Source organism: Hoplias malabaricus, unplaced genomic scaffold (assembly GCF_029633855.1).
Source record: "Hoplias malabaricus isolate fHopMal1 unplaced genomic scaffold, fHopMal1.hap1 scaffold_32, whole genome shotgun sequence".
Lineage (NCBI taxonomy): Eukaryota > Metazoa > Chordata > Actinopteri > Characiformes > Erythrinidae > Hoplias > Hoplias malabaricus.
The window spans coordinates 561,649-578,125 of record NW_027100920.1 but is presented as its reverse complement, the minus strand read 5'-3'; the positions used below and the strand labels follow the sequence as shown (position 1 = coordinate 578,125).

Sequence of the window (16,477 nt, the reverse complement as noted above, 5' to 3'; positions counted from 1 at the left end):
CCACAGGGCTCCTGGTGTTTCCAGGGCTGGGTCAGTGGCTACACCTTATTTACTTAACTCCTCCCCCTGGGGTACGTTCACTGGTTTGGCGTAATTTAAACCATTCCAGTTCGGACACTCTCTGCATCCTGCTTTTGAGAAGAGTTCCATGATAAACTTGTCATAAACTTTCCTTGAAAGGACCTATAGTGTCAGTTGTATGACTCTCTGACACAGACAGCCAGCGCTGTGTGTGTGTGTCTTCAGTGTCTAGCCTGTGGAGCTTTTGGTGGCAGGCTTGTTCAAAGCTATGTAAAGGAACTGGCAACCTGATCAACTCTCTCTCACCCTGTGATAACCCACCCCCCCCTCGACCTCTACACTGTCCCTCACTAAATTATTTCACTTGCTTACCACACACTGCTCCCCTCCAGGCTTGAGCCACAGATTGTGCAAAGAGCCAAACTGGACTTCCTGAAAATCGACAATGCAGCAAACCTGGAGTGAGTTATAGTCTCCCTCTCTGTCTGTCTGTCTCTCTCTCTCTCTCAGATTCAGATTCAAAAGTGACATTACAAAAAAGTAGGGAACAGAATGATGAAGTGATTATAGTGTAACATTTAGGAGAGAAGTAAATAAAGTTAACAGTGGTGCAGATGTAAGGCAGGTGTAAACCAAGTCCTGGAAGAGTCGGGGCAGAGAGCTGGAGCTGTCTGTTCTTCTCTGATCCTGTGGCAGTTTTGTTGGTGATTTTGCACAGTAAGGAGTATCTGATGTTGCTGTATTTTGTGTCTGAGGGGAGGAAGTGACTTTCTATCTCTCCAGATCGGCAGTGGAGAGAGGTCCGGTCTTCTCTGGAAAGTCGGCTCTTTCTGTGCCTCTCTGTTCAGGGGCCAGTTTACGAGTCATTTATTCTGAATTTAGTTAGGGTTTGTCTTTGTTTCATTTCTTTAATTTTGATGAGATAATCAGCCAGGTTGTATTCCCCATATATTCTCTCTCTCTCATTCTCTCTCTCTCTCTCTCTCTCTCTCTCTCCATCCCCCCTCCCCTAGGAGTCTGAGAGACCAGGATGAGTTGAGAGGGGACTACGCTCCTAAAGAGAGAGAGTTAGAGAGAGAGTACCAGCGTGTGTCCATCTCTGGAGAGGAGAAATGTGGGGTAATGTCTGAGAATTGTGTGTGTAAGAGTCTGTGTGTAGGTTCTGTCAGGTTCTATTCTCTGACCTGGTGGACGTGGTGGAGTGTGACTGTGCGTGTGCTGGTTCTCTCAGGTTTTGTTCTGTGACCTGGTGGATGTGGTGGAGTGTGTGTGTGTATTGGTTCTCTCAGGTTCGGTTCTTTGACTTGATGGAAGCGGTGGAGTCTGTGTCTGCACGTGACTGTGTTGGTTCTCTCAGGTTCCGTTCTCTGACCTGGTGGACACGGCAGAGTGTGTGGCTCGGGCACTGTTGATCAGGGAGAGGTACATGTCTGAGTCTTTGCAGGAGTTCTTCTGCACCACGGCTTGGCTCCTGCAGGATCTGCACAAACAGCCCACACACGGCAGGCCTCAGGGGGCAAAGCCTCGGACACCTGTGGATGCTGGTAGGCACACACACACACACACAGATGGAAGAGTTTTTGATGTGTATTGACTGGTGTCCCTCTGCTGGTCTGTCTGTTATGTTTAATGAACTCCAGATGCCCCTGTGCACCCCCCAGAAAGTGAGACTCACCTCTATGAGGGGCAGGACCCCAGAAATCTGCCTCCAGATGTGGGCTACAGCTGTAAGGTGGTGGACGTAGTGGTGCACGTTTACACCCAGCAGAACCTGATGGACAAGTGAGTGTGTTTTAAAGTAACAGGTGTTTCCTGATATTTCTGAAGGTTCTGCGCTTCTGTGTAGAATGTGGGGGCTGGGTGTGGACTGGGGGAATTAGAATGTCCTTGAGATTGTGTGTGTGTGTGTGTGTTAAACACTCAGGAGCACAGAGCTGGACCTGCCCTACCCAAAGCTGCAGGACTTTGTAGTGGAGTATGGACCGAATAAAGAAATGAGAGTTCTTAACAAAAAAAAAACCTCTCCACCCTAACAAGGATTTTTGTTTGCAACAGAATCCCACATTCCACAGAACTGCGTGTGTGTAAAAACGCTGCACTCTTCCCCCACACACAAAAATTCACCTAAAGTCTACATCAAAAGCGCCTGTCTAACGCCTCCAGATAACAGTTTATGATGCTCTTAAGATAAAGAAGAACAAACAAAGTGGTGAAAACCAGAGTTAAAAGGACTCTTTATGGCCGTGGGGCCTAAACGACGGAAAGGTTATCTCAAGCCTACAAAACAGACAGCCCCAGATGGTAAAACTGACAGAACTCGGGTTGACCTCCCGGTAACAATCCGCACAGGACGAACAGCATGGACCAACAGCGACCCCAAGTGGACATTGGCGAAACTACGTCTCGCCCGAGGTCGCCTAGATACATAATAGAATAATCAAATTCTGATAAATATGTGTACGCGATATGTATGAATGTCATTCTTTGTGTCTTCAGATGAACATCTATCAACCAAGGAAATGATGTGTATTACTGTTTTCAATCATGAAAGAAAGTTTCTGTCTCTAACTAAGAAAACAAATTAATATCTTCTAACATGATATTGTAGTGGGACGTAATCATAACGTACCCAAGATACTTATATACGTAGATGTTTGATATTAACTGAACTGCACTCAGTATTCAAGACTGTCAAAGAACAACTTGTTTTCAGCAAACTGCAACTTTGCTTTTACAATCCAGTATGAAGCATAAAAACACTTTCGGGCTTGCTTGCAATGAAAGGCAGAAAGAGTTTCATTAGCTGAACTGCACTCCATAAGAAAGACTATCAAAGAACAGTATGCTTTCAGCAGACTGCAGACTACTGTTTATACTAACAAGTAGAACCCAGAAAAACACTTTCTGGCTTGTTTGCAATGAGCACCAGAAAGACAGTTTTATTAACTGAACTGCACTCAGTATTCAAGACTGTCAAAGAACAACTTGTTTTCAGCAAACTGCAACTTTGCTTTTACAATCCAGTATGAAGCATAAAAACACTTTCGGGCTTGCTTGCAATGAAAGGCAGAAAGAGTTTCATTAGCTGAACTGCACTCCATAAGAAAGACTATCAAAGAACAGTATGCTTTCAGCAGACTGCATATTTGTTTATACTAACAAGTAGAACCCAGAAAAACACTTTCTGGCTTGTTTGCAATGAGCACCAGAAAGACAGTTTTATTAACTGAACTGCACTCAGTATTCAAGACTGTCAAAGAACAACTTGTTTTCAGCAAACTGCAACTTTGCTTATACAGACAAGAAGAGCAAAGAAAAACACTTTCTGGCTTGTTTGCAATGAATGACAGAAATACATTTTTATTGGCTGAACTGCAGTCAGAATTCATGACTGTCAAAGAACAACTTGTTTTCAGCAAATTGCAACTTTTCTTTTACAGTCCATTTTGAAGCATAAAAACACTTTCGGGCTTGCTTGCATAGAAAGGCAGAAAGAATTTTATTAGCTGAACTGCACTCCATAAGAAAGACTATCAAAGAACAGCTTGCTTTCAGCAGACTGCGTATTTGTATATACTAACAAGTAGAACACAGAAAAACACTTTCTGGCTTGTTTGCAATGAGCACCAGAAAGACAGTTTTATTAACTGAACTGCACTCAGTATTCAAGACTGTCAAAGAACAACTTGTTTTCAGCAAACTGCAACTTTGCTTTTACAGTCCATTATGAAGCATAAAAACACTTTCGGGCTTGCTTGCAATGAAAGGCAGAAAGAGTTTTATTAGCTGAACTGCACTCCATAAGAAAGACTATCAAAGAAAAGCTTGCTTTCAGCAGACTGCATATTTGTTTATACTAACAAGTAGAACCCAGAAAAACACTTTCTGGCTTGTTTGCAATGAGCACCAGAAAGACAGTTTTATTAACTGAACTGCACTCAATATTCAAGACTGTCAAGGAACAACTTGTTTTCAGCAAACTGCAACTTTGCTTTTACAATCCATTATGAAGCATAAAAACACTTTCGGGCTTGCTTGCAATGAAAGGCAGAAAGAGTTTTATTAGCTGAACTGCACTCCATAAGAAAGACTATCAAAGAACAGCTTGCTTTCAGCAGACTGCATATTTGTTTATACTAACAAGTAGAACCCAGAAAAACACTTTCTGGCTTGTTTGCAATGAGCACCAGAAAGACAGTTTTATTAACTGAACTGCACTCAGTATTCAAGACTGTCAAACAACAGCTTGGTCCAGCAAACTGTATCTTTGCTTATACAGATGAGTAGAAGACAGAAAAACACTTTCTGGCTTGTTTGCAATGAGCACCAGAAAGACAGTTTTATTAACTGAACTGCACTCAGTATTTAAGACTGTCAAAGAACAACTTGTTTTCAGCAAACTGCAACTTTGCTTTTACAATCAATTATGAAGCATAAAAACACTTTCGGGCTTGCTTGCAATGAAAGGCAAAAAGAGTTTTATTAGCTGAACTGCACTCCATAAGAAAGACTATCAAAGAACAGCTTGCTTTCAGCAGACTGCATATTTGTTTATACTAACAAGTAGAACCCAGAAAAACACTTTCTGGCTTGTTTGCAATGAGCACCAGAAAGACAGTTTTATTAACTGAACTGCACTCAGTATTCAAGACTGTCAAAGAACAACTTGTTTTCAGCAAACTGCAACTTTGCTTTTACAATCCAGTATGAAGCATAAAATCACTTTCGGGCTTGCTTGCGATGAAAGGCAGAAAGAGTTTTATTAGCTAAACTGCACTCCATTAGAAAGACTATCAAAGAGGGTAGGTGAATTGGCTTCTGTAATAACTGTCCTGGTGTGTGAGTGAATGAGTGTGAATGTGTGTGCCCAGATATGGATTGGCGCTCTGTCCTGGGTGAAATCCTAGTGCCCGACGCAGTCCTCCAGGTGGACGGTCGTTTCTGGTTGAGAGTACGCTGTGCGCGTTTGGCTGCCGCTTCTCGCCAGTGTGTGTGTGTGAATTGAGCGTTCTGAGCAGTGTAGATTGTAAAGCATCCTTGGGTGTCTAGAAAGGCGCTATATAAGTGTAACGATAATAAAAGAACAGCTTGCTTTCAGCAGACTGCATATTTGTTTATACTAACAAGTAGAACCCAGAAAAACACTTTCTGGCTTGTTTGCAATGAGCACCAGAAATACAGTTTTATTAGCTGAACTGCACTCAGTATTCAAGACTGTCAAAGAACACCTTGTTTCCAGCAAACTGTATCTTTGCTTATACAGATAAGTAGAAGACAGAAAAACACTTTCTGGCTTGTTTGCAATGAGCACCAGAAAGACAGTTTTATTAACTGAACTGCACTCAGTATTCAAGACTGTCAAAGAACAACTTGTTTTCAGCAAACTGCAACTTTGCTTTTACAATCCATTATGAAGCATAAAAACACTTTCGGGCTTGCTTGCAATGAAAGGCAAAAAGAGTTTTATTAGCTGAACTGCACTCCATAAGAAAGACTATCAAAGAACAGTTTGCTTTCAGCAGACTGCATATTTGTTTATACTAACAAGTAGAACCCAGAAAAACACTTTCTGGCTTGTTTGCAATGAGCACCAGAAAGACAGTTTTATTAACTGAACTGCACTCAGTATTCAAGACTGTCAAAGAACAACTTGTTTTCAGCAAACTGCAACTTTGCTTATACAGACAAGAAGAGCAAAGAAAAACACTTTCTGGCTTGTTTGCAATGAATGACAGAAATACATTTTTATTGGCTGAACTGCAGTCAGAATTCAAGACTGTCAAAGAACAACTTGTTTTCAGCAAACTGCAACTTTGCTTTTACAGACAAGAAGAGCAAAGAAAAACACTTTCTGGCTTGTTTGAAATGAGCACCAGAAAGACAGTTTTATTAACTGAACTGCACTCAGTATTCAAGACTGTCAAAGAAAAACTTGTTTTCAGCAAACTGCAACTTTGCTTTTACAATCCAGTATGAAACATAAAAACACTTTCTGGCTTGCTTACAATGAAAGGCAGAAAGAGTTTTATTAGCTGAACTGCACTCCATAAGAAAGACTGTCAGAGTACAGCATATTTCCAGCAAACTGCATCTTTGCTTATACAGGCAAGAAGAACAAAGAAAAACACTTTCCGGCTTGTTTGCAATGAATGACAGAAATACATTTTTATTGACTGAACTGTATTCAGAATTCAAGACTGTCAAAGAACAGCATGTTTCCAGCAAACTGCATATATGCTTATACAAATGAGTAGAACACAGAAAAACACTTTCTAGCTTGTTTGCAATGAGCACCAGAAAGACAGTTTTATTAACTGAACTGCACTCAGTATTCAAGACTGTCAAAGAACAACTTGTTTTCAGCAAACTGCAACTTTGCTTATACAGACAAGAAGAGCAAAGAAAAACACTTTCTGGCTTGTTTGCAATGAATGACAGAAATACATTTTTTATTGGCTGAACTGCAGTCAGAATTCAAGACTGTCAAAGAACAACTTGTTTTCAGCAAACTGCAACTTTGCTTTTACAGACAAGAAGAGCAAAGAAAAACACTTTCTGGCTTGTTTGAAATGAGCACCAGAAAGACAGTTTTATTAACTGAACTGCACTCAGTATTCAAGACTGTCAAAGAAAAACTTGTTTTCAGCAAACTGCAACTTTGCTTTTACAGTCCATTATGAAGCATAAAAACACTTTCGGGCTTGCTTGCAATGAAAGGCAGAAAGAGTTTTATTAGCTGAACTGCACTCCATAAGAAAGACTATCAAAGAAAAGCTTGCTTTCAGCAGACTGCATATTTGTTTATACTAACAAGTAGAACACAGAAAAACACTTTCTGGCTTGTTTGCAATGAGCACCAGAAAGACAGTTTTATTAACTGAACTGCACTCAGTATTCAAGACTGTCAAAGAACAACTTGTTTTCAGCAAACTGCAACTTTGCTTTTACAATCCATTATGAAGCATAAAAACACTTTCGGGCTTGCTTGCAATGAAAGGCAGAAAGAGTTTTATTAGCTGAACTGCACTCCATAAGAAAGACTATCAAAGAACAGCTTGCTTTCAGCAGACTGCAGACTACTGTTTATACTAACAAGTAGAACCCAGAAAAACACTTTCTGGCTTGTTTGCAATGAGCACCAGAAAGACAGTTTTATTAACTGAACTGCACTCAGTATTCAAGACTGTCAAAAAACAACTTGTTTTCAGCAAACTGTAACTTTGCTTTTACAATCCATTATGAAGCATAAAAACACTTTCGGGCTTGCTTGCAATGAAAGGCAGAAAGAGTTTTATTAGCTGAACTGCACTCCATAAGAAAGACTGTCAGAGTACAGCTTATTTCCAGCAAACTGCATCTTTGCTTATACAGACAAGAAGAACACAGAAAAGCACTTTCTGGCTTGTTGGCAAATAATGCCAGAAATAGTTTTATTAGCTTAACTGCACTCAGTATTCAAGACTGTCAAACAACAGCTTGGTCCAGCAAACTGCATCTTTGCTTATACAGATGAGTAGAAGACAGAAAAACACTTTCTGGCTTGTTTGCAATGAGCACCAGAAAGACAGTTTTATTAACTGAACTGCACTCAGTATTCAAGGCTGTCAAAGAACAACTTGTTTTCAGCAAACTGCAACTTTGCTTTTACAATCCATTATGAAGCATAAAAACACTTTCGGGCTTGCTTGCAATGAAATGCAAAAAGAGTTTTATTAGCTGAACTGCACTCCATAAGAAAGACTATCAAAGAACAGCTTGCTTTCAGCAGACTGCATATTTGTTTATACTAACAAGTAGAACCCAGAAAAACACTTTCTGGCTTGTTTGCAATGAGCACCAGAAAGACAGTTTTATTAACTGAACTGCACTCAGTATTCAAGACTGTCAAAGAACAACTTGTTTTCAGCAAACTGCAACTTTGCTTTTACAATCCAGTATGAAGCATAAAATCACTTTCGGGCTTGCTTGCGATGAAAGGCAGAAAGAGTTTTATTAGCTAAACTGCACTCCATTAGAAAGACTATCAAAGAGGGTAGGTGAATTGGCTTCTGTAATAACTGTCCTGGTGTGTGAGTGAATGAGTGTGAATGTGTGTGCCCAGATATGGATTGGCGCTCTGTCCTGGGTGAAATCCTAGTGCCCGACGCAGTCCTCCAGGTGGACGGTCGTTTTTGGTTGAGAGTACGCTGTGCGCGTTTGGCTGCCGCTTCTCGCCAGTGTGTGTGTGTGAATTGAGCGTTCTGAGCAGTGTAGATTGTAAAGCATCCTTGGGTGTCTAGAAAGGCGCTATATAAGTGTAACGATAATAAAAGAACAGCTTGCTTTCAGCAGACTGCATATTTGTTTATACTAACAAGTAGAACCCAGAAAAACACTTTCTGGCTTGTTTGCAATGAGCACCAGAAAGACAGTTTTATTAGCTGAACTGCACTCAGTATTCAAGACTGTCAAAGAACACCTTGTTTCCAGCAAACTGTATCTTTGCTTATACAGATGAGTAGAAGACAGAAAAACACTTTCTGGCTTGTTTGCAATGAGCACCAGAAAGACAGTTTTATTAACTGAACTGCACTCAGTATTCAAGACTGTCAAAGAACAACTTGTTTTCAGCAAACTGCAACTTTGCTTTTACAATCCATTATGAAGCATAAAAACACTTTCGGGCTTGCTTGCAATGAAAGGCAAAAAGAGTTTTATTAGCTGAACTGCACTCCATAAGAAAGACTATCAAAGAACAGTTTGCTTTCAGCAGACTGCATATTTGTTTATACTAACAAGTGGAACCCAGAAAAACACTTTCTGGCTTGTTTGCAATGAGCACCAGAAAGACAGTTTTATTAACTGAACTGCACTCAGTATTCAAGACTGTCAAAGAACAACTTGTTTTCAGCAAACTGCAACTTTGCTTATACAGACAAGAAGAGCAAAGAAAAACACTTTCTGGCTTGTTTGAAATGAGCACCAGAAAGACAGTTTTATTAACTGAACTGCACTCAGTATTCAAGACTGTCAAAGAAAAACTTGTTTTTAGCAAACTGCAACTTTGCTTTTACAGTCCATTATGAAGCATAAAAACACTTTCGGGCTTGCTTGCAATGAAAGGCAGAAAGAGTTTTATTAGCTGAACTGCACTCCATAAGAAAGACTATCAAAGAAAAGCTTGCTTTCAGCAGACTGCATATTTGTTTATACTAACAAGTAGAACACAGAAAAACACTTTCTGGCTTGTTTGCAATGAGCACCAGAAAGACAGTTTTATTAACTGAACTGCACTCAGTATTCAAGACTGTCAAAGAACAACTTGTTTTCAGCAAACTGCAACTTTGCTTTTACAGTCCATTATGAAGCATAAAAACACTTTCGGGCTTGCTTGCAATGAAAGGCAGAAAGAGTTTTATTAGCTGAACTGCACTCCATAAGAAAGACTATCAAAGAAAAGCTTGCTTTCAGCAGACTGCATATTTGTTTATACTAACAAGTAGAACACAGAAAAACACTTTCTGGCTTGTTTGCAATGAGCACCAGAAAGACAGTTTTATTAACTGAACTGCACTCAATATTCAAGACTGTCAAGGAACAACTTGTTTTCAGCAAACTGCAACTTTGCTTTTACAATCCATTATGAAGCATAAAAACACTTTCGGGCTTGCTTGCAATGAAAGGCAGAAAGAGTTTTATTAGCTGAACTGCACTCCATAAGAAAGACTATCAAAGAACAGCTTGCTTTCAGCAGACTGCATATTTGTTTATACTAACAAGTAGAACCCAGAAAAACACTTTCTGGCTTGTTTGCAATGAGCACCAGAAAGACAGTTTTATTAACTGAACTGCACTCAGTATTCAAGACTGTCAAACAACAGCTTGGTCCAGCAAACTGTATCTTTGCTTATACAGATGAGTAGAAGACAGAAAAACACTTTCTGGCTTGTTTGCAATGAGCACCAGAAAGACAGTTTTATTAACTGAACTGCACTCAGTATTTAAGACTGTCAAAGAACAACTTGTTTTCAGCAAACTGCAACTTTGCTTTTACAATCAATTATGAAGCATAAAAACACTTTCGGGCTTGCTTGCAATGAAAGGCAAAAAGAGTTTTATTAGCTGAACTGCACTCCATAAGAAAGACTATCAAAGAACAGCTTGCTTTCAGCAGACTGCATATTTGTTTATACTAACAAGTAGAACCCAGAAAAACACTTTCTGGCTTGTTTGCAATGAGCACCAGAAAGACAGTTTTATTAACTGAACTGCACTCAGTATTCAAGACTGTCAAAGAACAACTTGTTTTCAGCAAACTGCAACTTTGCTTTTACAATCCAGTATGAAGCATAAAATCACTTTCGGGCTTGCTTGCGATGAAAGGCAGAAAGAGTTTTATTAGCTAAACTGCACTCCATTAGAAAGACTATCAAAGAGGGTAGGTGAATTGGCTTCTGTAATAACTGTCCTGGTGTGTGAGTGAATGAGTGTGAATGTGTGTGCCCAGATATGGATTGGCGCTCTGTCCTGGGTGAAATCCTAGTGCCCGACGCAGTCCTCCAGGTGGACGGTCGTTTCTGGTTGAGAGTACGCTGTGCGCGTTTGGCTGCCGCTTCTCGCCAGTGTGTGTGTGTGAATTGAGCGTTCTGAGCAGTGTAGATTGTAAAGCATCCTTGGGTGTCTAGAAAGGCGCTATATAAGTGTAACGATAATAAAAGAACAGCTTGCTTTCAGCAGACTGCATATTTGTTTATACTAACAAGTAGAACCCAGAAAAACACTTTCTGGCTTGTTTGCAATGAGCACCAGAAAGACAGTTTTATTAGCTGAACTGCACTCAGTATTCAAGACTGTCAAAGAACACCTTGTTTCCAGCAAACTGTATCTTTGCTTATACAGATAAGTAGAAGACAGAAAAACACTTTCTGGCTTGTTTGCAATGAGCACCAGAAAGACAGTTTTATTAACTGAACTGCACTCAGTATTCAAGACTGTCAAAGAACAACTTGTTTTCAGCAAACTGCAACTTTGCTTTTACAATCCATTATGAAGCATAAAAACACTTTCGGGCTTGCTTGCAATGAAAGGCAAAAAGAGTTTTATTAGCTGAACTGCACTCCATAAGAAAGACTATCAAAGAACAGTTTGCTTTCAGCAGACTGCATATTTGTTTATACTAACAAGTAGAACCCAGAAAAACACTTTCTGGCTTGTTTGCAATGAGCACCAGAAAGACAGTTTTATTAACTGAACTGCACTCAGTATTCAAGACTGTCAAAGAACAACTTGTTTTCAGCAAACTGCAACTTTGCTTATACAGACAAGAAGAGCAAAGAAAAACACTTTCTGGCTTGTTTGCAATGAATGACAGAAATACATTTTTATTGGCTGAACTGCAGTCAGAATTCAAGACTGTCAAAGAACAACTTGTTTTCAGCAAACTGCAACTTTGCTTTTACAGACAAGAAGAGCAAAGAAAAACACTTTCTGGCTTGTTTGAAATGAGCACCAGAAAGACAGTTTTATTAACTGAACTGCACTCAGTATTCAAGACTGTCAAAGAAAAACTTGTTTTCAGCAAACTGCAACTTTGCTTTTACAATCCAGTATGAAACATAAAAACACTTTCTGGCTTGCTTACAATGAAAGGCAGGAAGAGTTTTATTAGCTGAACTGCACTCCATAAGAAAGACTGTCAGAGTACAGCATATTTCCAGCAAACTGCATCTTTGCTTATACAGGCAAGAAGAACAAAGAAAAACACTTTCCGGCTTGTTTGCAATGAATGACAGAAATACATTTTTATTGACTGAACTGTATTCAGAATTCAAGACTGTCAAAGAACAGCATGTTTCCAGCAAACTGCATATATGCTTATACAAATGAGTAGAACACAGAAAAACACTTTCTAGCTTGTTTGCAATGAGCACCAGAAAGACAGTTTTATTAACTGAACTGCACTCAGTATTCAAGACTGTCAAAGAACAACTTGTTTTCAGCAAACTGCAACTTTGCTTATACAGACAAGAAGAGCAAAGAAAAACACTTTCTGGCTTGTTTGCAATGAATGACAGAAATACATTTTTATTGGCTGAACTGCAGTCAGAATTCAAGACTGTCAAAGAACAACTTGTTTTCAGCAAACTGCAACTTTGCTTTTACAGACAAGAAGAGCAAAGAAAAACACTTTCTGGCTTGTTTGAAATGAGCACCAGAAAGACAGTTTTATTAACTGAACTGCACTCAGTATTCAAGACTGTCAAAGAAAAACTTGTTTTCAGCAAACTGCAACTTTGCTTTTACAGTCCATTATGAAGCATAAAAACACTTTCGGGCTTGCTTGCAATGAAAGGCAGAAAGAGTTTTATTAGCTGAACTGCACTCCATAAGAAAGACTATCAAAGAAAAGCTTGCTTTCAGCAGACTGCATATTTGTTTATACTAACAAGTAGAACACAGAAAAACACTTTCTGGCTTGTTTGCAATGAGCACCAGAAAGACAGTTTTATTAACTGAACTGCACTCAGTATTCAAGACTGTCAAAGAACAACTTGTTTTCAGCAAACTGCAACTTTGCTTTTACAATCCATTATGAAGCATAAAAACACTTTCGGGCTTGCTTGCAATGAAAGGCAGAAAGAGTTTTATTAGCTGAACTGCACTCCATAAGAAAGACTATCAAAGAACAGCTTGCTTTCAGCAGACTGCAGACTACTGTTTATACTAACAAGTAGAACCCAGAAAAACACTTTCTGGCTTGTTTGCAATGAGCACCAGAAAGACAGTTTTATTAACTGAACTGCACTCAGTATTCAAGACTGTCAAAAAACAACTTGTTTTCAGCAAACTGTAACTTTGCTTTTACAATCCATTATGAAGCATAAAAACACTTTCGGGCTTGCTTGCAATGAAAGGCAGAAAGAGTTTTATTAGCTGAACTGCACTCCATAAGAAAGACTGTCAGAGTACAGCTTATTTCCAGCAAACTGCATCTTTGCTTATACAGACAAGAAGAACACAGAAAAGCACTTTCTGGCTTGTTGGCAAATAATGCCAGAAATAGTTTTATTAGCTTAACTGCACTCAGTATTCAAGACTGTCAAACAACAGCTTGGTCCAGCAAACTGCATCTTTGCTTATACAGATGAGTAGAAGACAGAAAAACACTTTCTGGCTTGTTTGCAATGAGCACCAGAAAGACAGTTTTATTAACTGAACTGCACTCAGTATTCAAGGCTGTCAAAGAACAACTTGTTTTCAGCAAACTGCAACTTTGCTTTTACAATCCATTATGAAGCATAAAAACACTTTCGGGCTTGCTTGCAATGAAATGCAAAAAGAGTTTTATTAGCTGAACTGCACTCCATAAGAAAGACTATCAAAGAACAGCTTGCTTTCAGCAGACTGCATATTTGTTTATACTAACAAGTAGAACCCAGAAAAACACTTTCTGGCTTGTTTGCAATGAGCACCAGAAAGACAGTTTTATTAACTGAACTGCACTCAGTATTCAAGACTGTCAAAGAACAACTTGTTTTCAGCAAACTGCAACTTTGCTTTTACAATCCAGTATGAAGCATAAAATCACTTTCGGGCTTGCTTGCGATGAAAGGCAGAAAGAGTTTTATTAGCTAAACTGCACTCCATTAGAAAGACTATCAAAGAGGGTAGGTGAATTGGCTTCTGTAATAACTGTCCTGGTGTGTGAGTGAATGAGTGTGAATGTGTGTGCCCAGATATGGATTGGCGCTCTGTCCTGGGTGAAATCCTAGTGCCCGACGCAGTCCTCCAGGTGGACGGTCGTTTTTGGTTGAGAGTACGCTGTGCGCGTTTGGCTGCCGCTTCTCGCCAGTGTGTGTGTGTGAATTGAGCGTTCTGAGCAGTGTAGATTGTAAAGCATCCTTGGGTGTCTAGAAAGGCGCTATATAAGTGTAACGATAATAAAAGAACAGCTTGCTTTCAGCAGACTGCATATTTGTTTATACTAACAAGTAGAACCCAGAAAAACACTTTCTGGCTTGTTTGCAATGAGCACCAGAAAGACAGTTTTATTAGCTGAACTGCACTCAGTATTCAAGACTGTCAAAGAACACCTTGTTTCCAGCAAACTGTATCTTTGCTTATACAGATGAGTAGAAGACAGAAAAACACTTTCTGGCTTGTTTGCAATGAGCACCAGAAAGACAGTTTTATTAACTGAACTGCACTCAGTATTCAAGACTGTCAAAGAACAACTTGTTTTCAGCAAACTGCAACTTTGCTTTTACAATCCATTATGAAGCATAAAAACACTTTCGGGCTTGCTTGCAATGAAAGGCAAAAAGAGTTTTATTAGCTGAACTGCACTCCATAAGAAAGACTATCAAAGAACAGTTTGCTTTCAGCAGACTGCGTATTTGTTTATACTAACAAGTGGAACCCAGAAAAACACTTTCTGGCTTGTTTGCAATGAGCACCAGAAAGACAGTTTTATTAACTGAACTGCACTCAGTATTCAAGACTGTCAAAGAACAACTTGTTTTCAGCAAACTGCAACTTTGCTTATACAGACAAGAAGAGCAAAGAAAAACACTTTCTGGCTTGTTTGAAATGAGCACCAGAAAGACAGTTTTATTAACTGAACTGCACTCAGTATTCAAGACTGTCAAAGAAAAACTTGTTTTTAGCAAACTGCAACTTTGCTTTTACAGTCCATTATGAAGCATAAAAACACTTTCGGGCTTGCTTGCAATGAAAGGCAGAAAGAGTTTTATTAGCTGAACTGCACTCCATAAGAAAGACTATCAAAGAAAAGCTTGCTTTCAGCAGACTGCATATTTGTTTATACTAACAAGTAGAACACAGAAAAACACTTTCTGGCTTGTTTGCAATGAGCACCAGAAAGACAGTTTTATTAACTGAACTGCACTCAGTATTCAAGACTGTCAAAGAACAACTTGTTTTCAGCAAACTGCAACTTTGCTTTTACAATCCATTATGAAGCATAAAAACACTTTCGGGCTTGCTTGCAATGAAAGGCAGAAAGAGTTTTATTAGCTGAACTGCACTCCATAAGAAAGACTATCAAAGAACAGCTTGCTTTCAGCAGACTGCAGACTACTGTTTATACTAACAAGTAGAACCCAGAAAAACACTTTCTGGCTTGTTTGCAATGAGCACCAGAAAGACAGTTTTATTAACTGAACTGCACTCAGTATTCAAGACTGTCAAAGAACAACTTGTTTTCAGCAAACTGCAACTTTGCTTTTACAATCCATTATGAAGCATAAAAACACTTTCGGGCTTGCTTGCAATGAAAGGCAGAAAGAGTTTTATTAGCTGAACTGCACTCCATAAGAAAGACTGTCAGAGTACAGCTTATTTCCAGCAAACTGCATCTTTGCTTATACAGACAAGAAGAACACAGAAAACCACTTTCTGGCTTGTTTGCAATTAATGCCAGAAATAGTTTTATTAGCTTAACTGCACTCAGTATTCAAGACTGTCAAACAACAGCTTGGTCCAGCAAACTGCATCTTTGCTTATACAGATGAGTAGAAGACAGAAAAACACTTTCTGGCTTGTTTGCAATGAGCACCAGAAAGACAGTTTTATTAACTGAACTGCACTCAGTATTCAAGACTGTCAAAGAACAACTTGTTTTCAGCAAACTGCAACTTTGCTTTTACAATCCAGTATGAAGCATAAAAACACTTTCGGGCTTGCTTGCGATGAAAGGCAGAAAGAGTTTTATTAGCTAAACTGCACTCCATTAGAAAGACTATCAAAGAACAGCTTGCTTTCAGCAGACTGCATATTTGTTTATACTAACAAGTAGAACACAGAAAAGCTCTTTCTGGCTTGTTTGCAATGAGCACCAGAAAGACAGTTTTATTAGCTGAACTGCACTCAGTATTCAAGACTGTCAAAGAACACCTTGTTTCCAGCAAGCTGTATCTTTGCTTATACAGATGAGTAGAAGACAGAAAAACACTTTCTGGCTTGTTTGCAATGAGCACCAGAAAGACAGTTTTATTAACTGAACTGCACTCAGTATTCAAGGCTGTCAAAGAACAACTTGTTTTCAGCAAACTGCAACTTTGCTTTTACAATCCATTATGAAGCATAAAAACACTTTCGGGCTTGCTTGCAATGAAAGGCAAAAGAGTTTTATTAGCTGAACTGCACTCCATAAGAAAGACTATCAAAGAACAGCTTGCTTTCAGCAGACTGCATATTTGTTTATACTAACAAGTAGAACCCAGAAAAACACTTTCTGGCTTGTTTGCAATGAGCACCAGAAAGACAGTTTTATTAACTGAACTGCACTCAGTATTCAAGACTGTCAAAGAAAAACTTGTTTTTAGCAAACTGCAACTTTGCTTTTACAGTCCATTATGAAGCATAAAAACACTTTCGGGCTTGCTTGCAATGAAAGGCAGAAAGAGTTTTATTAGCTGAACTGCACTCCATAAGAAAGACTATCAAAGAAAAGCTT

At 39.2% G+C, this 16,477-nt stretch overlaps 1 protein-coding gene across 1 annotated transcript in view; it reads left to right on the top strand.

The window, feature by feature from the left end:
• The window catches only part of ampd2a (adenosine monophosphate deaminase 2a), a 37,500-nt gene that overhangs the window by 7,566 nt on the left and 13,457 nt on the right, over positions 1-16,477 (top strand). The window contains 5 exon segments of the mRNA XM_066658857.1: positions 414-482; positions 1,035-1,140; positions 1,379-1,565; positions 1,662-1,803; positions 1,946-1,996. Coding sequence (XP_066514954.1) covers positions 414-482; positions 1,035-1,140; positions 1,379-1,565; positions 1,662-1,803; positions 1,946-1,996 — 555 coding nt within the window.